We start from the raw sequence: 25,760 nt of genomic DNA on the forward strand, positions 1-25,760 counted from the left end.
TGTAATGAAACTATTTCATTTACATATAACTTAGCTAATTGTTCCATACTGAAAGTTTCCTTCATTGGTAGGAAATGAGCTGACTTAGTTAGCCTGTTTACAATCACCCAGATTGTATCATTGCCTTTCCTTGTTTTCGGTAATTTGGTAACAAAATCCATTGTTATCAATTCCCATTTCCAAACTGGCATTTCTAACTGCTGCAATAAACCGGAGGGTTTCTGATGTTCAGCTCTAACTTGTGAACAAGTTAGACACTTAGAAACATAAGCGGCTATATCATTTTTCATTCCTATCCACCAAAATTTTTTTCTTAAATCCTGATACATCTTATCACTTCCGGGATGCATCGTATACTTAGACTTATGGGCTTCTTCTAATATACGGTGACGTAGGTTTCCTAATTTGGGTATCCACATTCTTTTCTTATGGAATCTCCAAATTCCATCTGCTCCTTGATCTAATTCCTTAATCATTCCTTTTAATTTTTCAGTATCATCCTTGATTACTGATTCTTGTGCTTTTCTAATCTGCTCATTTAAATCTACTTGTAGATTTAATTTAAGAGAACGTGCCTTTTTGGCTTTTCGTGATATTTTCGACTTAAAGCGTCGGCCACTACATTAGCCTTTCCTACATGATACTGGATATTGCAATCGTAATCACTAAGTATCTCCATCCAGCGTCTTTGCCTCATATTCAACTCCTTTTGCCCAAAAACATACCTTAAACTCTTATGATCAATGAAAATGGTAAACTTACTACCGTAAAGGTAATATCTCCAAATCTTAAGGGCAAAAATTATGGCTCCCAATTCTAAATCATGGGTTGAATAATTCTCTTCATGATTCTTAAGTTGTCTAGACGCGTAGGCTATAACCTTTTGACATTGCATCAATACACATCCATAACCTAACTTAGACGCATCACAATAGACTACAAAGTCTTCAGTTCCTTCTGGTAATGCTAGTATGGGTGCGTTAGTTAATCTTTGCTTAAGAATTCTAAAGGCTTCTTCCTATTTTGGTCCTCATTCAAACTTAACAGATTTACAGGTTAACTTAGTTAAGGGAATGGCTATTCTATAAAAATCTCGAATAAATCTTCTATAATAACCGGCCAATCCTAAGAAACTTCTAACCTCAGTTGGTGACTCAGGGGTTATCCATTTAGACGGAATCTATTTGCAACTTTCCAATGCATCCAACGTTGCTATTTTTTCCATTTCCGCCCTATATATATATATATATATATATATATATATATATATATATATTAACTTTAGACGGAATCCATTTGCAACTTTCCAAAGCATAAAAACTGTTCCGGCAACTACCTTTAATCAACAAATTTTTAACGGCGCCGACACTAAACTCCTTGTTGTCATTACCGATCCATTCCCAAGTGTCATCATAGTTGTTAAGCCTAATATTGAGAAGCATGCTACAAAGTTCCAACATTTCACTAACCTCTACACCAATCGAGATGGTTCTAGACCAGGCCCAAGTATAAGAGGGCCCGATTGTATCAGAGTTGTAAGACCCATACTTGATTTGTACCATTTTCATATAGTTTTCGACTATAATTGTGTAATTACGCTTACACATACTTGTAAAAATACGGATTTCTAAAAAACTTTTAAGAAATAAAACATTTCAACGTTTTATATATACATTAATCGTTTAAAACATGACGACGAAACATAGCACGGAAGCTTGAATCTTGATCGTGTTCGGTTCTTCGTTGAGTTTGATCGTCCTCCGGTACCTTACATTATACCTACATTTAATAAAACATGAAATGAGTTAGTTATATTGACGTTTAAAACGTGTCTAAACGAGTTCACAAGACAAAACACTTAAACAAACAACTTTTTGCCAGATACCAAGCCTGTCGCGGGCCGCGACAGGTGTGACTATGTTTCTCGCGGGGCGCGATGACCCGTGGCGGGGCATGACAGCAAAGACCTTGCCGATCGCGGGGCGCGAGGACCTATTTTCCACAGAAGGTTTTGATTCTGGAGTTGCATATTTTTGGCAAATCCAATTTCGACTCAAACGATCATAACTCGTTCAATTTTTATCCGATTTACGTCCCGTTTCTTCCTATGTAATCGTAATTCAATTCTCCATCACATGGAGTTAAAATCTGATATCCAGATTAACAATTTTCTAGATTTTAAGCCCTCGGCTGAATATTAAATGATAAAGTTTTGACCCGTTCATGATTTTATCAATCCATCTTGTTTCTAAAAGGTCATAAAGCATATACCAACATATTTCATTCAAAGTTTTTAACTCCTGATCAATCTTTTATGAATTACGCAACAATTAACCAAGTAATGCGCATAATTCATTTTGACTCGTTTAGAAGATTTAAGCATTTAAGCTTAAATCTCGCTCTTTCTTTTATTCACATCTTATTTCTACATTTAATTATCAACTTGTCTTCTACCACATCTATATTGGTGGTAGATTTAATGTGATAAACTTTTTTATTCCGAGGTATATCACTCGGTTTGTCATTTTACGGAAAATACTCATTTCGAGTCATTTGACCAAAAAGTTTCGTATCTTTCCTTTTATACTTATCCTAAGGATTTACTTGATCATAATGCTTATTTCTAAACAACCCGTAAGGGTCGTTTGCTCGGTTTATCGATCAAGGGCGTTTTGGTCAACTTTAGCCTTTCATTTACAACTAAGGATTTTTAAAGACATGTTTGACCAAAATCCCATTTTTTTAACTATGATCTTGTTTAAAAATCATTATGTTTCTAAAAACACAATGACTATAATTTAAATTAGTAGATTTACCTATTAAGGTAACCAAATGTCCATTCTCTACTTTGTCTAACTCTCATAGAACCTCAAGTTCTAAATGAGGAGTTGACCTATTATACATACCTGGCTCGGATCAACATATTGACCTGTTTTAGTATCTCCTCAATTAAGTTGCTAGTTAATAGCAACGCATATTCCACACGCTATTTATTCCTGTGATCATTATACTCGACAAAAAATGATTAGTCGTTATCGTCAAATGGTGACATCTTCACCTTTTGACCTGTTTGGTCTAAATGACCATTTTATCCTTGTGGGATGATATTACTTGTCATCTCATCTATGTAACCTGGTCCAGTTTACATCGTACGGTCATATTACTTATAACTCTTTTCTTAATTCTTTTGACTTATCATGGCTTACGCCGTAAAGTGTCTTTCAAAACTAACGTTTATCGTCAACGCGTGACCGAATTACCGTTTTATCCTTATTATTCATTTTTGGCTTACCCTATAAGGTAATCATTCGAAAACTCATTGTCTATTCATCATTGCATGATCGAATAATCGTATTATTCCTTTTTAACCATTAAACATGATTTCTTATTATTTTCATTTATTTCGTTCCGTACGACTACACTTTTCGTCCTTTATGTTTGTATCTGATTGCAATGCATAGCCTTTAACTTCAATAATTACAGTCACAATCCTTTATTTGTAAAACTCGTTACACCTTAGGTCCTTTGACCTTAACCTGGTTAATTTTTTTAGTTAAATATGGCATGTGCCTTGCACATGAGAGTAAATTGGTAATTTTACTAATATATTTAAATTATACTACTAAACAAAAAATAAAACACAGCTTTCAGAACTCTCTCTCCCCTTTCTATCTCTCCCCAACCAATCCCCAGCCCCACCTGTAACCCCTTGCTTGTTTTATACAATATTTTATATAAGTTTCGTATAAATACATGTTTATACGATTACACATACGTATGACAATACAAGTTTACTAAAACTTTTACAATTTAAAAAAAATAGTACAACATAATGTAATTGAGTTCGTCGTTTAAAAGTTACGACGTAACGCCGTGCGGAAGCTTTAATCTTGTGTGTTCGGTTCTTCTTCGAGCTTGATCTTCATCCGGGCACTCTTGGTTATCACCTATAATCAAAACCAACTTAAAAGTTAGATTTGATAGTTAAATAACAAGTTTAAACAAGTTATATGGGTCAAACAAACAAAAATTAAACAATTTTCGGAATTAGGAGGGGCTAGACGCTACACCTAGCCCCTTTTTTGACAGCAAGTTGCTTAATTGCTGCTGCATTTGCCCAGCTCCATTTTCGGTCGAAATTCTAACTTCAAAGCTTCATAGTTTTTGATCTAGATGTCCGTTTTACGCGATTCTTTTTCCTACGCGTTCGTAATTTAATTCTCCATCTCATGGAGTAAAGACCCGACATCTGAATTCTCAAAATTTTAGATTTCAAGCTCTCGGCTTGAAATTCAATTATGACACTTTTTGACCCGTTTAGAGCGAATTATGTACGTTTAAGCATCAAACTCTCTCTTCTCTTTCTACACTTCATATTCTCATTTTTAAATAGCCTCTTATATTCCACCACAACTATTTTTGTGGTGGATTTAACATAATGGACCGCTATCCTAATTTTTACCCTTTGGATAGTCATTTTACGTGATTGACCCGTTCATAGGCATTTGACCCCCAAGGTTTTTGCCTACAACTCTTACATGTGTCTAAGAGTTACATAATGATAATACTAGTATCTAAACGACCTCTAAGGGTCGTTTGCCCGATTTACCTATCAAGGGCATTTTCGTCAACTTGTTTCCTCCTTTTACGACATAGGTCCTTTTGCTAAGGTATTTGACCAACATTGCATTTTTATCTATAAATCTATATATATGCGTACCTGGCTCGAGTCAACATATAGACCCGTTTTATACCTCGCATTAATTAACCAATATTCTATGGCGTCGCAATTATCCAAATTGTTATTCGCTCCTGATAACATACGACTTGACAACCACATTAGTCGATATTGTCAAATGGTGTTATCATCACCATTTGACCCGTTTGGACTATAAGACCAAACATTTACATAAATTAGAATAAAAGCATGGTTTTAAATTTCCAAATTCACCCATTTGCCCCATTTACCATAAACCATGGTTTTTATCATTTATACTTGTTCCGACTTGTATCAATCGTGTCGGAACCCTTATTTCAGATATTACATTATTCGCATTTATAGTTTATAAAATAAACACATGTCCTAAAAAAGGGTGTAAGTTTTACTTACCTCGTATCCGAGCTGCGCTTTTCTTTTCCTTCTTGATTCGTTTGACCCGTTTCTTCCCAAGCCTTCACCTTGCTCGTTAAGTGTCAAACTATCGTCATCATTCAAAGGTGGTTAGATTAGTCAATAATAATCACGACTATTCCACCTTACGTATTTTCTATGTCGAAACTACCGTTCGACCTCATTATTTATTAATTCAACTTATCAAAAGTTAACTACTTTTGATCACATGATTTATACAATTGAGTCTAGATTAACTTTATGCTTTGAACCCTTATCGGTTCATACTTTGCATAATTTTTCATATTATTCAATTACACGTTTCTTTCAAAATTTCAACATATTAGTGTTCGTTTAGACATTTTAACAAACACCTTGTGGGCATGATTTTCATACTTTCATAAATCAAGTTTCTCAACTAGTTATTTGCCAAGTTTCAACATTATTCACAAGTCGCTATGTCTAGCATGCATAACAACACCTAGACTTACTTCATAGGAATCAAATAACACCTAATTTATTATCAAGATTCTATTGTTCATTATATTTCTACAAAACCCATTAAACACCTATAATGGATAATCATGAACTTCATGATTTAAACACTAATTCAACAAGTTTTTGACAAGGGTTTACTCCTGACTTGTTTTCCTTACTAATTTCATCTAAGCATTCATAAATCAAGCTCAGATTTCGATTTCTAACGTTCATCAGAATTTCAAGATGTAATCAAAAGACAAAATTTAACATACCTCGTGATCCCTTCACTTAGGTGATCACTAATATAAGCTTGGATTTCGATTTGGTACTGATTTGGCCTTCCAATTTGATTGATTTGAGCAAAGCTAGGGTTTGAAGTTGAGAGCCCCTGGATTCTCTGGAGAGTTCGACCAGAACACACACTTAAAGTGTGTGTTTTGGTGTTTGGTATTTTTTATTTAATAAATCTTGTTTCAAGTTTGCTATATTTGGCCCCTATACTTTACCCATCTTGCATATAACATGTTTTAACCAAAGTTTCACATAATTACAAGACTTGTGATTAACTAGGTTATTTATTTCCTAGCTATTTTATCTTGTTTATTTTTAAGTCCCTTTAACTCGGGCCTTTTATATACTTTGTTTTCTCAAAAACTTTTATTTCCTTTTTATTTAATATTAGGTTTATTTATTTAAATCCTAATATTTACCGGGTTAATTTCACCACTAACGGTATTTTATCCGTTCAAAATTATTAACGTGGTTTGATTACCATACCTGTTTTCGGGGTGTTACAAGTCTACCCCCCCTTAAAGAGGTTTCGTCCTCGAAACCTTTCTTACCCAGTTCCTCAGGTTTGACTCCTTGGACTTAGTTTCGATAATTACTTGAGCATTGCTCGCATCTAATAATCTTACCAGGATAATATGGTAATGCCCTTTTGGCTTCCAAACGTATGTGCCTTTCACGTATAAGGCCTCATGGGCCGTAACTTTCATCTTGTATTTCATATCTTCATTAATTATTTATTTTGGCGGTTAGACTTGTTAGTCACTGGTTACCTTATACCCCATTGCTCGGGCATATATCCATATCGCCATCTCCGGCCTTATGTGCGTTTACGGTTTTCTAAATCGCTTCATACCACTTATGTTTATTAAAACGTTGCTTTTGACTAAAAACTAAATTTTTAGTTTACGTTTTCTCTTTGTCTTATGTCTTTCTCTCATATCTAGGAATGTTGCTTCGGAGGATTTGTTCCTTTCCAATATCTTTTAATGCGGGGAATTTCAACTAGTTCCCACGCTTAACCCAAATAACCCGTAGGTTCTTTCGCTTAGTCTCGTAGACTATTTCTTTAGATTTCCACCTTTTTAAGGTGAGACCCAACAGTTTGTTTCTTTCTATTTATGACCCAAGGGTCTTCTTGGTCCCGTAGACCTTAACACTATGTTTAATCCCGTAGGTTATGATGATCCCATGGATCATCTTTTGTTCACGTCTATATTCAAATGTATATATATACATATATAGCTTCAAGGCATCCCTTGTTATGTTTGGAATCATTTATTTTCTCTTTTGAAATTTAGTTGACCTTGACCGTAGTCTAAGGCTTCATTTGTTTATTTTCGGACTAATCTTCCAACTTTATGACTCCTTACGTCATTTACTCGTCAGTTTGTTCTACACTTACCGTTTCCCGATTCGTACTTATACTTCTTTACAACCCGTTACCCGGGTTCTTTTATCTTAATGTTTTTAACATTCTTGTTTCGTTAGTATGCGTTTTTCCGTTTTTACACTATCTCATAACTTTTTTTTATAGATTTGTCAATATCTCGCGCTTTTATTTATTCGGTTTGCGCTTACTTACGTTATCAAGCGTTATCCTTTATTTAATTCGATTGACTTTTTCGTGTGAAATCTCACCACTTATGAATGTCAAACTTCATTCTTTATTTGACCCGTTCAACTTTAAAATAGTTGAACGTAATTTATCAAATTTCTATTTTCAGTATCTTATCGTCTTTTAGTCATGACTCGAAACCCGAGTCTTTTGACTTTCATTCGCGTTCCCGTTTCTCGGTCTACACATGTGTTTAAATCCTTACCCATCAACCGGGTGTTTTACCGAGGTCGTTATTATTGCAACCCTCCCGGTATGCATTAAGACTTCGCTTCACTTTTATATTCCGACTTTGTCATCAAGTTTGACGTTTTACAAAAACTGCCCGTTAAGAGACTTATTTGCATTCTCCGGGTTCGAGTATAAGTACACCCCCTCCCAATGCATATGTTAATCATTTTACATGTTTACATTCTCCTGGTTCGAGTGTAAGTACACCCCCTCCCAATGTATATCTTAATCATTTTACATGTTTGCATTCTCCGGGTTCGAGTGTAAGTACACCCCCTCCCAATGCATATCTTAATCATTTTACATGAATCTTTGTCCCTTCACTTGGGCTCATTATCCCAATGTAATACGCTTCCGTCACCCGGTTGTGCGTTTACATTATTATAAATTATTTTGCTCATTTGATTCATATGGGTACTTTCTAATTTGTTCCACTCACCCCCGTCCTTGCTACATCGGATGTAAGCATGTCCATTATAAAAAGTTCATGGTACCACGTGCTCACCACTTACTTGGCCAGAGTAAGCGATCAATACCTGGTATACATGACCCTTTTATAATTTTCACATTACATCCCATGTAAGTAATGCCTCTATTTGTTTCTCTTGGAAACAATATCACGGATAGATTTTCTATTCGGATTTTTCCAAGTTTTTAATCTACATATGCAACTTTCAATCTCTATGTATTTATTGCATATTACTATTTGTGAAATTCAATTTAAAGTGTGCACCTGGTAATGCTTGCCCTAAGGGGCTTCTCTTGCCATTAACCTTGTTCGCGATCGCTACGCGGTTTAGGTCCTTGATGAGCCTACTCTTTGGACCATTCCTCTGTCAAATTCGTGATTTGTTAAACTCTCGCTATCTTCATATGCGAGTGTCCTTCAACTAAAACATTTACAACAGTTAGTAATTTCGACATTAATGGATGCCCATACTATAATACAAGGCTTTTCTACTATACGCATCAACGCGTGTAATTTCGTTGACTATATCTACTCTATATCATTTTTATTGGTGTAACGTGTATTACACGATAACCATATGTGTTGTTAAGGCTTTTCTACTATACGCATCAACGCGTGTAATTTCGTTGACTATATCTACTCTATATCATTTTTATTGGTGTAACGTGTATTACACGATAACCATATGTGTTGTTCTCAACACTTTAATCATTCTAACCCATTGATATACATGTACTTACCGGATTTGCGATCAAGCCTCGAACCGAACACTTTATTCTTTAACCTTGAGCTCTGATTACCAACTTGTAACACCCTTGCTTGTTTTAAACAATATTTTATATAAGTTTCGTATAAATACATGTTTATACGATTACACATACGTATGACAATACGAGTTTACTAAAACTTTTACAATTTTAAAAAAAATAGTACAACATAATGTAATTGAGTTCGTCATTTAAAAGTTACGACGTAACGCCGTGCGAAAGCTTTAATCTCGTGTGTTCGGTTCTTCTTCGAGCTTGATCTTCATCCGGGCACTCTTGGTTATCACCTATAATCAAAACCAACTTAAAAGTTAGCTTTGATAGTTAAATAACAAGTTTAAACAAGTTATATGGGTCAAACAAACAAAAATTAAACAATTTTCAGAATCAGGAGGGGCTAGACGCTACGCCTAGGGGCTAGACGCTCCACCTAGCCCCTTTTTTGACAGCAAGTTGCTTAATTGCTGTTGCATTTGCCCAGCTCCATTTTCGGTTGAAATTCTAACTTCAAAGCTTCATAACTTTCGATCTAGATGTCCGTTTTACGCGATTCTTTTTCCTACGCGTTCGTAATTTAATTCTCCATCTCATAGAGTAAAGACCCGACATCTGAATTCTCAAAATTTTAGATTTCAAGCTCTCGGCTTGAAATTCAATTATGACACTTTTTGACCCGTTTAGAGCGAATTATGTACGTTTAAGCATCAAACTCTCTCTTCTCTTTCTACACTTCATATTCTCATTTTTAAATAGCCTCTTATATTCCACCACAACTATTTTTGTGGTGGATTTAACATAATGGACCGCTATCCTAATTTTTACCCTTTGGATAGTCATTTTACGTGATTGACCCGTTCATAGGCATTTGACCCCCAAGGTTTATGCCTACAACTCTTACATGTGTCTAAGAGTTACATAATGATAATACTAGTATCTAAACGACCTCTAAGGGTCGTTTGCCCGATTTACTTATAAAGGGCATTTTCGTCAACTTATTTCCTCCTTTTACGACATAGGTCCTTTTGCTAAGGTATTTGACCAACATTGCACTTTTATCTATAAATCTTAATATATATATATATATATATATATATATATATATATATATATATATGCGTACCTGGCTCGAGTCAGCAAATAGACCCGTTTTATACCTCGCATTAATTAACCAATATTCTACGGCGTCGCAATTATCCAAATTGTTATTCGCTCCTGATAACATACGACTTGACAACCACATTAGTCGATATTGTCAAATGGTGTTATCATCACCATTTGACCCGTTTGGACTATAAGACCAAACATTTACATAAATTAGAATAAAAGCATGGTTTTAAATTTCCAAATTCACCCATTTGCCCCATTTACCATAAACCATGGTTTTTATGATTTATACTTGTTCCGACTTGTATCAATCGTGTCGGAACCCTTATTTCGGATATTACATTATTCGCATTTATAGTTTATAAAATAAACACGTGTCCTAAAAAGGGTGTAAGTTTTACTTACCTCGTATCCGAGCTGCGCTTTTCTTTTCCTTCTTGATTCGTTTGACCCGTTTCTTCCCAAGCCTTCACCTTGGTCGTTAAGTGTCAAACTATCGTCATCATTCAAAGGTGGTTAGATTAGTCATTAATAATCACGACTATTCCACCTTACGTATTTTCTATGTCGAAACTACCGTTTGACCTCATTATTTATTAATTCAACTTATCAAAAGTTAACTACTTTTGATCACATGATTTACACAATTAAGTCTAGATTAACTTTTTGCTTTGAACCCTTATCGCTTCATACTTCGCATAATTTGTCATATTATTCAATTACACGTTTCTTTCAAAATTTCAACATATTAGTGTTCGTTTAGACATTTTAACAAACACCTTGTGGGCATGATTTTCATACTCTCATAAATCAAGTTTCTCAACTAGTTATTTGCCAAGTTTCAACATTATTCACAAGTCGCTATGTCTAGCATGCATAACAACACCTAGACTTACTTCATAGGAATCGAATAACACCCAATTTATTATCAAGATTCTAGTGTTCATTATCTTTCTACAAAACCCATTAAACACCTATAATGGATAATCATGAACTTCATGATTTAAACACTAATTCAACAAGTTTTTGACTAGAGTTTACTCCTAGACTTGTTTTCCTTACTAATTTCATCTAAGCATTCATAAATCAAGCTCAGATTTCGATTTCTAATGTTCATCAGAATTTCAAGATGTAATCAAAAGACAAAATTTAACATACCTCGTGATCCCTTCACTTAGGTGATCACTAATATAAGCTTGGATTTCAATTTGGTACTGATTTGGCCTTCCAATTTGATCGATTTGAGCAAAGCTAGGGTTTGAAGTTGAGAGCCCCTGGATTCTCTGGAGAGTTCGACCAGAACACACACTTAAAGTGTGTGTTTTGGTGTTCGGTATTTTTTATTTAATAAATCTTGTTTCAAGTTTGCTATATTTGGCCCCTATACTTTACCCATCTTGCATATAACATGTTTTAACCAAAGTTTCACATAATTACAAGACTTGTGATTAACTAGGTTATTTATTTCCTAGTTATTTTATCTTGTTTATTTTTAAGTCCCTTTAACTCGGGCCTTTTATATACTTTGTTTTCTCAAAAACTTTTATTTCCTTTTTATTTAATATTAGGTTTATTTATTTAAATCCTAATATTTACCGGGTTAATTTCGCCACTAACGGTATTTTATCCGTTCAAAATTATTAACGTGGTTTGATTACCAAACCCGTTTTCGGGGTGCTACACCACCATCACTATGAGAGCTACCACCACTACTGTTTCCGGAAAGGTTCACCACTACCGTGCACCACCACTGCCACCACCAAAATGAACCCTGTCTCCCTTTCTTCTTCACCTTTCCACAAGTTCTGTATAATTGTAATTGGAATCTTGTGACAGTTGTGAAACACTAACTTTATTTTCCGTTTTCTTCATTGGCTTAAATACCTTAGTGATCAAAGGGTTTAACACATCACTTGAATACTCAAGTGTGAGACCCATTGTTGTCGCCTCGTCCCAAAGCTCTTTGCCCTTTTTAAATTCACCATTTATATAGAGTTTCAGTATCAGCAAATTATAAATCGTCTCATACCCGCCTAACGCGCTCTTTTTCATCAGATCAAACAACTCAAGAGCGTAATTGTTCTTTGAGGCATTTCGGTATCAGCAAATTATAAACCGTCTCATACCCGTCTACTCTGGTAATGAGCGATGAGCAGTAAGAAATGTTGAGTTCGTTAAGACTTGCTTCTAAGTCATCTAGACTGCCAACCCCATGATAAATGATATCACACAACTCTTCCAGATCACTTGATGCTGATGTTGTCGGGAATTTAGAGTACCGATGTACAAGAAAATGCTTCGGGTTCAAGATATCAAGGTTTGGACACTTGTGTTGCAGCAAAGGCTTCATGTTATAAGAGATAAATAGAGCATATACAGATTATCATATGTTCATTGTTCTTTGAGGCATTTCGTCGAACAACTGGTGTGAAACCCGTAAACTCAAAAGAGATTAGTCGAGGAAGGTGTACTGAACGACGATGTCTAGTGACAGTGAACTGTAGCTACTGGTGAATTATCGTCAGAAGATTCGCCTGCAGAGCAAGCTCTGCTATTGCTACAACTATTTTCATGTGTTTCAATTCTGTCTGGATCGTAATCATCATCACCAGAATCATCTGAGTGTGTGTTTTGTTTTAATTTTCTTTTTATAATTTAACTTTCTTTTTATAATTTAACTTTCAAGTGATCCAACTTTGCTGTAACGCCCTGCTTTTTCATACTTTCCATTATAAGAAACCGTTGCTTGTATTTCTATTTTTGGAAACTTTGCATTCTTGTATTCGTCGTTTCATTGTAATCGTTGTAAAATCCGAGACTTAGATCATAATAAAATTCATATTTCTTTACATACTTGTTATACACGTTCCATACATGTTCATACGTTCGAATTGGCTAGGCATACGACACTTTATTCATACTTTGTGCTAAATACATCAAACTTGTAAACATTTGCCACATATGCTCAATTTACACAATTTCGACACTTATTCTCGACAAATATACATATTTATACTTGTCTTATACGTGGTTTATGATTAGTTTACATAAAATACCCTTGATTATGTTTATTATGCATAAAAACCATGAAAACCCCTAAAAACATGCAAGAATGGAAGTATAGGGTTGTAATATGTCAAAAACCAAACTTGAACCACAAGCCCGGGCGGCTCAGCTGCCGCCACCCGGCCTGCCCACACCTTACGCGGGCCGCGAGCCCGTCAACTCGCAAAAAACATGAACAAACTTGTTTCTTTGGCAGGTTTTGGTGTTTAGTTTGAGTTTAAACTTGTGTTATTACATTAAGTGTGCACCAAACCCAACCCTAATCCTTCCCTATAAAACCCAAGTACCTTCCACACATTTTTCACTTTACAACACTCACAAAACACTCTCAAATCTCTCCCAAATCTGTTGTTAATCAGAAGTATAATCAGAATCGTATCAAGACACTTATGTGAGCATACCTCACTCATTTCTTATCCTTTTTCATTGATTCTTTTTCTCAATCACTTGGAACAACCTAAGGGATGATCCATAGGTTTTCCATGGAAAACCAAGACCTGGAACATCACCAAAACAGGCTCCAAAGTGAACAAACTTTCTGTTTTGATTTAAACTTTGTTAAACTAGCTTGAACTTGAGGTTTCTCATACACATTCCTATTTTATGCTCATAATCAATTGAATGGTTAGTTGGGCTTAAAAACAAGGTTGTGACACTTAAAATCAGAGGTTAAAACCTCATAAACTTTCTATTTTGGTTAGGGTTTAACCCACAAGTAATGAACAAGCTTCAAGCTTGATGTTTGTGTGATTATAGGACTAGCTTGGGCTATCCTACTTGAAAATCCACACATTACTTGATGATTTCCTTAGATTAGTTGTACTTATTCATTCTTATCTGTATGTTCATAACCCTCATTGATTGTTTATGACATCAAGTGTAGTGGTGAACACCAAGAGGTACCTAAATGGAAGACTTGTTCTTCCTACCTCATGCATGACTTGTATGAATTACACAAGAGGTTCCTAAATGGAGGATTCATCCTTCTACCTCATGCTTGACCTATATGATATTATAACATCTATATGTAACTTATATACCATTCAAATGACCAAACTCTTGATGATGAACAAGTGGTCATTCGTCAAGATAGTAGGTTACATCATCTTAGACTTTGGTAACTTGTCACGATTCTAATGGGCTTTTGTCCCATGAAAACATTTAAACTCTTCCGAGTTTCATAGTGTCAAGAACAAGTATCATGAGTGCTAGATGATTATTTTCCCATATGTTATTTTCGTATGATTTAAACTCCGAATTTTTAATCTTCCGTTAAACTCTCCATACTCACACACCTATGTTTCTTCGTGTAGAAGGACAAGGTGCTCCAATCTAATCTACCAACAAACACTCGCGGGATATCAAGTAGGAAGCTTGCAAAACCGTGAGTATACTCCATCCCGTTTTTCCTTTTTATCACTTTTGGGTGCAACATGTATGTTATAAAAAATTACACTTCACATGAAACTATTTTAATCACACTCTATCCATGCTATAACATGAAACTATGTGATGCTTGTTAGACTTGTATGCTATGTAAACTTTCTTGTGTCGATATATGTTTCATTAACTTTTCTAGCCTACCTTAACAATTATAGCGCTATAGGATTAACGCACCGCCCACGAAACTTGGGGTATTGTTAAGTTAAACATGTTAACCTCCCGTTATTCTTTGGGATAGGCTATATTAACGCGTTGGATTCTTGGGTTTGAATATATAGTACACCGTTTCAGCATGCTAGTAAACTTGCATATTATGATTCATGTTGGATATGAGAATTTAAACGATTTTATTCTATATTATGCTATGTTACAAAACTTGTATACTCGCCAACTTTTTGTTGATTTATTTTAATACAAGTTGCAGGTTGATTGATGAGATGATGTTGAGAAGAAATGCAATATAGGTGGACTTAGAAACACACCTAGATTAATTTTGTTATTTTAATGTTATGTTATGAAATAATGTTGTCTTTTATTTGGAATCTTTGTATGACGTTTTAGTCTTGAAATGAAATTTGAATTTAATTTATATTGTCACATAGCGTTATTAAGTTTTGAGCAATTTGTTCGTCTCATCCCGATGTTTCCGCCATCGGTTGGGTGTGACAATTTCCTAACCAATTATCAAGCCAAAACTTCGTCTCTTCTCCATTTCTAACCTTACATTTGAAAAAGTTTCTTAGGGGGATACTCTCAATATAAGTTTTTGAAAGCACTTTCACAATTTCACACCACACTCCTCCCATAGATTTTCTGGTTGGGAAGGAGTCCCAACACAACTTAGTATTATGAATCGCTTCTATCACCTTTGCCTAAAGCTTATTTTTATCTGACTTGATCCTCCACCCCCACTTCGTAAGAAGAGCGATATTTACATTTTTTAGTTTACTTAAACCGAGACCCCCACTTTCTTTAGGAAGAGCCACCATATCGCAAGCAACCCAATGAAGCTTATTAGATGAGCCACCACCTCCCCAAAGAAATCTCCTTATCTTAGCTTCCAAATCGTTAATGACTTTCATTGGAGTCTTAAACAAGGAGAACTAATAGTTAGGTAAACTTTTGAGTTTTGAGCACAGACTTGATGAGAGTGACCCGACCTCCTATTGACAGTTGAGAGGTTTTCCATTTAGACAACCTTGCATAAAAAAACATTTTAAACCGGACTCCAGTTGGCGACCCGGTCTCCAAATTTTAACCCAAGATATATGAATGGGAACTCCCCTGCTTGACACCCGATTATAGAGGCCATACTAGCAAGCTCCACCAACCCAACACCAATGGAATACAGATTCAACTTTGAGATTTATTTTGAGACCTGAGCACATATGAAAAATCCGAAGGATCCTAATAACATTTGAAATATTTTCCTTAGACCATTCACCGAGAATCATGGCGTCATCCGCATATAAGAGGAGAGAAATCACAGGTCCTTCGTTTCGGGATTTCATACCGATGATTTATCTCATATTTATAGCTCTATTAAGCATAAAAGAGAGTACTTCCATAACAATAATAAAGAGAAAAGGAGATATTGGGTCCCCTTGCCTTAATCCTTTCGTGCATTTAAATCCGAACGTTGGCGATCCATTCACTAACACCGAAGATCTCGCAAATAGTAAGACTCCTTTTATCCATAAAATCCACCTCCCTGGGAATCCCATTTGGCCCATGATATTTATAAGAAAAGTTACAGTTTACATTATCATACGCCTTTTCAAAGTTGATTTTTAAGAAAAAAAAAACCTTTTTTCTTAATTTTGTCCCCACCTTGAAATCTCATTTATGATCAAAGGACCATCCAAAATATAATTCCCCTTCAAGAAAGCTGACTGGGACTCTGACACTACCGACCCAATAACTTTTTAAGACGATTAGCAACCACTTTTGATACAACCTTGCTAATAATCCCAATCATATTACTAGGCCGATAATTATTCGAAACAACCGGGTCTTTTATTTTCGGAACTAATGTAATAAAGGATGACCCGCTACCTACACTAAACTCCCCATGATCGAAGAATCTATCCATAATATCTTTGAAATCCTTCTCAAATAAGTGCCAAAAAGTTTTGATGAATTTCATGTTCGTTCTGTCTGGGCTCGGGGCCTTATCGTTGCCACACTCGTTCACAGCTTCTTTTATCTCATTCCTTTGAAAAACAATCCACTAACATGTTTTTTTTCAACTTTTGATAATTGTTTAATACCCTCACACACGATCTCAGGTCTTATTACCATATCTTCTTTAAATCGATCTCTAAAGAACCCCATCAGTTTTTTTGACATTTGATGGTTTAGTGACCCATCTCCCACCAATGTTAATCCCGGACATTTGATTTTTAGCTTTCCTTCCATTAATTCTAGCATGTTAAAATCTTGAGTTTTCATCTCCGTCTAAAGCCCATTTCATTCTGGCTCTTTGCCTCAAATCCATTCTTTTTTTGTATCCGAAATCTAACACCATTTTCTTATTCTCCACATACATCCATTCTTCCTCTTCCGATAATTCTCGGTTCTCCATAATACCTATTAATTCTTCCAACTCCTCCGAAGCTTGAATAAACTCTTCCCCTTCTCTTTTAATCATCTCACCCTCTCTAGGCTTTAAACGCATTTCTTATAGCCGCAGATTTCTTCGCCAAACATAGATCCGGAGGCCCATCATAGATACATTGATTTAAAACGTTCTCCACTGCCTCACTGTATCCTTCTTTTCCCAACGACGAATCGAAAACCCGAAACGGTTTAGCACCAAAATTTCTATCTTCTAAAACCAGGATGATAGGACAATGGTCCGAGTACATTGTGTTAAAAGATCTGAGAGTCACTTCTGGCCACTTATTGAAGAAATCCGTACAAATTAAAAATATGTCTATCTTGCTTAGTTTTTTGCCGTTATCCCTTATACAAGTAAATCTATTACCTTTCATGTCATATTCGACCAAATTCGCTTGGAAAATGAAATCGTTACAGTTGCGAGCACATGTGTTCTTAAAAGCTGAGTTTCTCCTTTCTGTGAAGTTCCTAACAATGTTGAAATCCCCTTTAATTACCCTTAAACCTGACAAACCATTCAACATCAAAAGGATTTCACACCATAAAACTTGTTTAGCATTGGTTCTTTGAGACGCATAGACATTTACGATATTTAGAATATCATCACTTCCTTTTATTTGGTATCTAATCAGCAGGTAATTCCTGTTTTTAATAACGTTTGGCAACTTAAATATACCCGGGTTCCACACACACAACAATCCTCTAGACTAACCCATTGACCCTACCAACTCTTTCTCGAACTGCCAGCCCCCTGAAATTTTCCAAATTGAAAACCCCGAAATCTTCGTGTTTAGTTTCTTGGATAGCCAGAAAATCAATTTTATATTCCAGGCTTAATCCTTTATCCAACCACCTCCCCCCCCCCCCCAAATTCCTCTACAATTTAGAGAAAAAAAATCATACTTTAACAACATTGTTACCTTCTTTAAGAGTTGTCTTCTTCACCAGGTTGTTCTTATCTTCCAAAGTTACTCCCATGGCATTCCCCAATCGTATGGCCGCTTCCACTTCCTTTTGAATTTGTGCCTCTTTTTCTACTTTTTTCATATCTACCTCCTGTGTTTCCTTGACTATTTCAGTCTCCTGGGGATTGTTTAAGTTTGAAACCTGAAATCCTTTGCCTTGATCGAGTTCCGAGCTACCCCTCTTTTGACTCCCATCGTCAGCTCTTTCCTTTTGAGTATCAGGTGTCAAAGTTGCGTTGTTAGCCAGAGAATAAAAGGATTCAAACTAGTTAACATTGTTGGGCTCCTCTCTTTCAACTCTTGACCTTTTCATGAGCCTGTGTTCACCATATGGGCTCCTGCTAATGGGCCTCTGTTTATGTTTGTCATTTAACAAATCAAAAGGCTTTTTCTTATTACTTTCAGTTTTATTAAAGGGTGTTGTTAAATATATCCAAAAGTCAACCTTCAGGAGAGAGAAAGGTAGACAGGAGAGAGAAAAAGCTGTCATTAATTACCCAAATCATTAATTACCTAATATTTCTATTTTATTTTTTAATTATTAATTACAATTATTAGTTTTTAGCTTGTATATTATTTTTTAAGTGAATATAAAATATTTTTTTATACAATCAAACTTTTATGTAATGAGTTTTCTTAATATTTGTTATAACACACAAACTTGACAAATATTTTTGAATAAATTATTCAACTTTTAAACCAATCAAGTTGAATAAAAAGTGGCCTGAAATGTGTAAAAATATTAAAAGACAACAGTTTATCATATAAATGTTTTAGTTTTTTAATTTAAGATGTTTAATATATAAAGCTATGGTGCTTCGTATCAGCAAAAACAATTCTAAATAACATTTATAAAGCTATGGTGCTTTGAAAAAAATAAGATAAATGTCTTTGTTAATTATAAAACGTATATGAAGCAACATTAGTATGTATGTGGCTGGATGAGAGATAATGCATGGGTGGTGTCTAGAATTATATGCCCAACTTTATCGTCGTGAAAGTGATTTTGTCAATCAAGGTGATTAATTGTTTTAATGTTTGCACGTTTACTTTTTTATTAGAGACTCGTTATTTATTTATTTATAATGAACTTTTCCACTTTCGTCTTTATAATAAAGTGTCTTGATTATTTATTTATTAATATTGATATTAATACTAATAATAGTATAATAAAATATAACAAAGTAACAAAAGTACTATAAAAAAATAACATAAAAAAGTAACGAATCCATTTATCGCGTGATTTTTGCTGCATATCCTTTGCCAAATTAATATGGAGCTTTTTAAGATGAAGTCTCAGCGTTGCTCTTTTCTCCTTTTCCTGCGACGAGAGAAGTCTTTGCTCAGCAATGATCTCCAGTTCTCCAATTTGCTGAGTACAGTCCCTGAGGGGATAAGGAGATCTTTCGTGTGGGGGCAAGTCGGAAATAGAAACAAATTATGCTGGATAAGGTGGAGGAAGTTGGCTCGACCAAAAGGTATGGGAGGTGTCGGAATAGGGGGGTTGGATAGCTTCAATTTGGCGATGGTGGCGAAATGGTGGTGGAGGTTTCGTGAAGAACCAACACAGCTTTGGTCACAAGTTATTGCAGCTATATACGGTCCAGACAAAGGAAATAAATTAGTACCAATAAACAAATAGGTCACGGGATGGTGGAAGGATATATCAGAGGTAGACGGTTGCCTGGGCAAATTGGGATTGGGGGTTAAAGATTTACTGAAAGTTGAGGTGGGTGACAGGAAGAAAACTCGGTTCTGGCATGATTGCTGGGTCAGAACGGACCCGTTGAAGGTGGCTTTCCCAATTTGTTACAAACTTGCAGCCGACATATTAGCTTCAGTATCCTCCTGTCTCAGACTTTTCGGCGACAATAAATTATGGGGTTGGGCTTGGAATAAAAACCCAGCCTCAGATGCTGCATAGAAAGAGGTTGGTGAGTTGATGCGTCTTCTTAGAGGTCTGGTTTTATCGACCAGTGAAGACCGATGGATCTAGGCAAACGAAGAAGGCGAACAGTTTTCTATCAGAAGTATTCGCACGGATGCCGACATTATGCAGTCTGTTTTCAGCGATGGTGGCATATTCGTGTGGAACAACTGGGCTCCTCCTAAGGCTAATTACCTAGGTTGGAGAGCGGGGTTAGGAAGAGTGGCGGACAAAGTTTCGTTGAGGAAAAAAGGTATTTTTGTTTTCGATATGAATTGCAACAGATGTGGGCTGGCGGAGGAGTCTTGTAATCACATTTTCGCTCGTTGTATTTGGGCGAGAAGTGTGTGGTGGAATGTTTTCCATTGGCTCAAAATCCCCGTCCTTTGCGATGCAAATGACGTGGCCGAGATTCTCAAACATGTGCAAACGCAAGTGGACTCCAAGAAGTGGAAGAAGGTAGTACATCTTGTCGCTTTGGGATGTATTTGGAGGATTTGGCTAGCTAGAAACGATAAGGAGTACAACGGGAAGATGATCCCAGTTCATAGGCTTGTGGAGACAATTAAAGAGGAGAGCTTCGGTTAGGTCAAAAACAGGGTGAAAGGCGCAACTATAGACTGGAAAGGCTGGGTCGATTTTGATATCTCTGTAATTGTGTAATTTTCTTTCCTTTCTCTATGTTTTTCAGCCTCTGGCTGTTTGGCTATATATAAATATAGTTGTTGTTGTTCAAAAAAAAAAATAATAACATAAAAAACATATTTATTAATTTTTGACTTTAATAATAAAATAATGTAATAAAGTGCTTAATCATTACCAAGTTTGACTAATTGGTATATTAATCCATATCTTGGGTGTATTTATTACACCCCTTATTAAAAGCTTTTAAAAAAAGTCTAACGCGACCATCACTATTTCATGAAACATGCTCCTAGGGATCTCCCCCTTCATTAAGACTGTCTCCAACGCCGCCCTTAGTCTCCCGCCCGTGCCATGCTGTGTCACAACCCGACCGCGTAAACAACAAATCGCGGCGGAATCGTGGGGAAGTGTTGTAACAGAATCATTGTTTCATAACACATGGAATTTGAAGTTTTATTTTATTGAATTAAAAGAGGTTACAATGTCTTAAAAACAATGAGACATAACATAATTTACTAGTCTTGTATCTTTTATTATCACTAAGGCCCAAGTCCGCCTAAGTGTATCTTGATCAATCCTATGCATCATCTCCTGAGAACACATGTGAAAATAGGTATGTCAGCATAAAAATGCCTGTGAGATACATAGGTTTTATTAAAATAGGATTCATGACTTGTAAGTTTAAAAGAAAATGTTTAACAAAAATTAGTCATGAACATTGTAAAATGTTTTCTTTTATAAACTGATGTGCACAAAATGCAACATATAAATTACATCAATTGTGGCATAAAACTAACCCTTTTTTAATACTAATGTTGGAAAAAGTGTCCTTTCGTCTTCCTTTTGTATTTTCAGGATTAAATGAGCTCAAATGAACAAAAGAAGCAAAAAGACAACTAAATCTAACATAAATACAAGAGAAGGAACAAACGTGGCATGCCCGACCTCCCGACAGCATCTTCCCCAAAGCAAAACAAGAAGACAGAAGGCTGAACACGCTCCGTGCTCAGTGAGCACGGGGGCGTGCCCAAGTGTCAGCAGAAAAGACAAAGTGATAGAAGCTTCTACTGCCCACCACGGGGCCATGCTCAGCGGACACGGGGGCGTGGTCAACTGTTGCCGACTCATTTAATGAAATTGCGAATTGCAATTAATGAATAGAGAGACTCAGATGGACACGGGGCCGTGCCCAGGTTTCTGTTTAGCCTATAAATAGGAGTGCTTGGAGCTCTTGCAACTCATCCCTTGGCACACCACCTCTCTCACACTTCACCCACCACCCACCACCATCACAACACCATCATCCACCACCATCATCCATTGTCCATCATAGAGTGTGTGAGTCGTCTCGGGATCCAAGATTGATCGTAAGAGTTCTTGACAATCAAAGGCCATGTTTGCCTAAGTCTCTTACATCACTTGGTGAAGACAAGTGTTTAGTATAATACTTTTTATTTTTAATCTTTTGCACTTTTTAATTGGTTTTGTATTAATGACTTTCATTACTAGTTTCTTATGTTGAAGGTAATTCTTCCTTATCGTTTGTCCGTGGTGTCTTGGCATTATTTTACTGTCTATATAAAATAAAAGATTTTCACCATTCATATCTCCACGGTCTATATGGAGGTATGATGGCTACCTGGTCGGGGGTTAAGGGAACAGTTTGGTAAGAGTCTTGCTATTGTTCAGTGTATAGATCCTGCAAAGGACCTGGGTCAAATTTAGTAGGATCTCCTTCAATACCCAACGGTATTGGATGGCGGGGGTCCAAACTCTTTGATCCCCTCATAAGTTAAACTATTATCAAAACTTTAACCCGGCTACTTAGGACTGTATCCCTGCTGACTCAGACCACTTAGCCGAGGGTAACGTCACCTTCAAAAGAGGGGCCTACCATATTATGCATTAATAACTTAATTAATTATCTTTCAATAATCCGACTGTTGGTGCATCCGTCTGTTGTCTTCGTCTTGTATCGAGTCTTGTATAGAACTAGTTAGATCAGGGCACGAAAAACGAGAAAGTGGATTTTAGCGGAGATTCTGCTTGAAATGACATCAAGTCAATTTCAAGCGAAATCATATTGTTTCTGATTCCGCTCGTAGTTAACCAGGTGATTTCGCTTGAATGTAACATGGTGATTTCGCTTGAGACATGTTCAAGCGAAATCTGTCTGCCTATATATAGGGGCAGTTCAAGCGAAATCAGTAATAATTCTTACGGTTTTGCAACGAAGTGCTGCCGAAGTGTCGTCACGCTGTATAAAGTCATTTTATCAATCAAATCGACAGTTTAAGTGATAATATTGCTGAATTGACCTCAGTTTGTCTGTTTCCGCCGTTCAAACTGAGAAAAACTCTTCTGATCGACCCGTTCGGGTCTGAAAACGATCCTACAAGTGGTATCAGAGCTCAGGAAGAAGAGTTCTTACCAATTCAGCTGCGAATTATGTTTTTCTACACCTTCTTTTCAAATTGATAAACCTTTCACGGTCAAAATGTTCTGATTTTCACACATTGTACTCGGAATTGTCATTTAACAAAACCTTGAAAGTTTCAGGCTAAAATTCGATATAAAACTGATTTTTTTCTTAATTCCGCTTGAAAATCAGCGAGTATATGATGACGTCAGCAGCATTTCTAGTTGATACCGCTTGAAAAACAAGATTCTGCTTGAAAAGTTTCTGCTGGTTCCGCTTAAAAATTCATATTCCGCTTGAAAATACTGGTTATTTCGCTTGAACTAGTATTCCGCTTGAGAAATTCTGTTGATTCCGCTCGAAACTGTATTCCTATTGAAACATTTTGTTGATTCCGCTTGAATCAGTAGTTTCGCTTCAAATCAGTGATTTCGCTTGAACAAGTTTTTTTTTTGTTTAAGTGTGTTATTTCACTTGAAAACCAAATCATGGACGAGGATTTTTATAATGCCTTTGCAACCCCGATCACAATTGCTCAGCAGACGATGTTGGAAAACGAAACGAGAACTATGCAAAAACTGCCCAAACTCATGAATATCGAGGAGTATAAAAGTTGGGAAGAACGTTTTGAGAACTGGGTGCAGGCAAACTATCTTGATGCTTGTGAATGTATTGAAATGAAATACGTTAGACCGACAAATGATGATGATGAGTTGATTGCTATCAAAGATCTTAGTCCCGATGAGAAAAGAAATACAAAAACGAAAAGATGATGATTAGCTTACTGCAACAGGCAGTCAAAGAGGATATCATGTTTTACTACAACACACTGGGAGTGCATATTCGATTTGGAAAGCATTGCGATCTAAGTTTGTTGGAAGCCAAGAAATGATCAAAAACAAGAAATCACTTCTGAAAAAAGAGTTTGATTTATTCTGTGGTTTGAAAAAATGAAAGCACAAAGCAGATAATTGACAGATATTGCAATTTATTGATGAACATGAAGAGGGCTAGTATTATCAAAGAAAATGAAGAGTTGATTGAGAAACTGGCTGATGCATTACCTCATGAAACTTGGGGTACATACTTGATGATGCTAAGAAACAAAAAAGGTTTCAACAATCTAACACTGAGCAAGTTTATTGAAAAGCTTGAAGCACAAGAAATGGAACAGATAAAGATTTCAAGAATGAAAGTGTTTGATGGTGAACAAGACATTAGTTTGTACCACAAAGCAGGGTTGAATGATAAAATAACCAACATGTCACCAAAAGTTGAAACTGCATTCAATGCAAAGGGTTCATCAAGTGGTTCATCTAAAAGATCAAGCAGCAAAACGAGTTTTTCATCATATCCATCATTTGATCTGAATTCGTCAACAACAAAGAATGGGAGGAAATTACAGTGCAACATTGTTTTGAATCTTAAAGATGATCAAGATTACACAGAAGAAATTGCAAAAAGTCACATGTCTTTGTTGGGAACTGTTTTTGAATCTTATGGTAGTTTTGTTGCAGGTCGGATCGGGAATCCAATGTTGACTAAAGAGGATTACGATCAGATCGATGCTGAAGAGATGGAGTTAATGGACATAAAATGGTGTTTGGCGAGTGTGTTGAGGAGAGCTGAGAAATTCAAGCAGATCACATGAAGAGATGATCTTCGTGAGGCTAATGTTTCTACATTAGGTTTTGATAAATCTAAAGTCACGTGTTTTCGTTGCAGGGAAAAAGGACACTTCAAGAGGGAGTGCACCAATCGCGAGGCAAGTAGAGCTCAGAATCCGTTCAACAACAATGATTACTACCGGAAGGCCATCTACCATCAACTTGCTCAACAACCAACTCAACATCAGGCACAAACAACACATGGAAGAAATGTGATTGAAGATTCTTCAAAGAGAGCTTGTGTGGTGAATCAAGATGAGAAAAAGTCATCAACAGGGTTCAACTGGGATAAATGTATTCCAACTGATGCTAAAGCATGTGTGATTGACCAAGATGATGAAAAGCTACCTGAAGGGTTTAGCTGGGAGAATTTCAATTGGGATGATTATGATCCTAACAAAGCTCCAGTTCACACAACATTTGTTGCTAGAGTTGAAGAAGACAGTGATGATGATACTAAGTATTATGCAAAAAGAATGAGAGATCATTTGAAAATGATGGCTGAAAGCGACAGTGAAGATGAGAAAGCTAACCAGAAAAAGAAAAAAGTAAAAACACCGGTAAGCAGTGATGATGAGGAATCTCCGATGGTGAAAAGAAAAGTTAAAGAAGTTCCAAAGTTCAAAATTAGTGAAGAAGTTATTGCAAAAGAGATTCCTATGAATTGTGAAACCTGTGAGATCATGAAGAAGAAAAACAGTGAGTTGATCAACAACATGAACAGGTTGAAGGAATCTTACAATGTGTTGAACAAAGCAATGAACATATACAATGACACAAGTGAAGAACAGGCAACTGCTATGAAAACTCTTCAAGGAGCATTCATGACAAAGCAAAAAGTCGTGAATAACTACATTGAGAAGTGTGTTGTTCTTGAACAGACATTGGAACTTCAAAGAATTGAAACTGAAAGAGTAAACCGTTTGTTGAAAAGTTACTCAT

The 25,760-nt window shown here is 36.0% G+C and overlaps 1 protein-coding gene across 1 annotated transcript; it reads left to right on the forward strand.

Moving 5' to 3' along the window:
* The first annotated feature begins 20,213 nt into the window (after positions 1-20,213).
* On the forward strand, positions 20,214-20,675 carry LOC110943115. The gene has a single exon (XM_022184871.1). It carries the CDS (start codon positions 20,214-20,216, stop codon positions 20,673-20,675), a length of 462 nt encoding a protein of 153 aa, XP_022040563.1.
* The last annotated feature ends 5,085 nt before the right edge of the window (positions 20,676-25,760 follow it).

Source organism: Helianthus annuus, chromosome 5 (assembly GCF_002127325.2).
Source record: "Helianthus annuus cultivar XRQ/B chromosome 5, HanXRQr2.0-SUNRISE, whole genome shotgun sequence".
NCBI lineage: Eukaryota > Viridiplantae > Streptophyta > Magnoliopsida > Asterales > Asteraceae > Helianthus > Helianthus annuus.

Coding starts and splice junctions, on each gene's coding strand:
- LOC110943115 (XM_022184871.1), top strand. CDS start 20,214: ATGCAGTCTGTTTTCAGCGATGGTGGCATATTCGTGTGGAACAACTGG.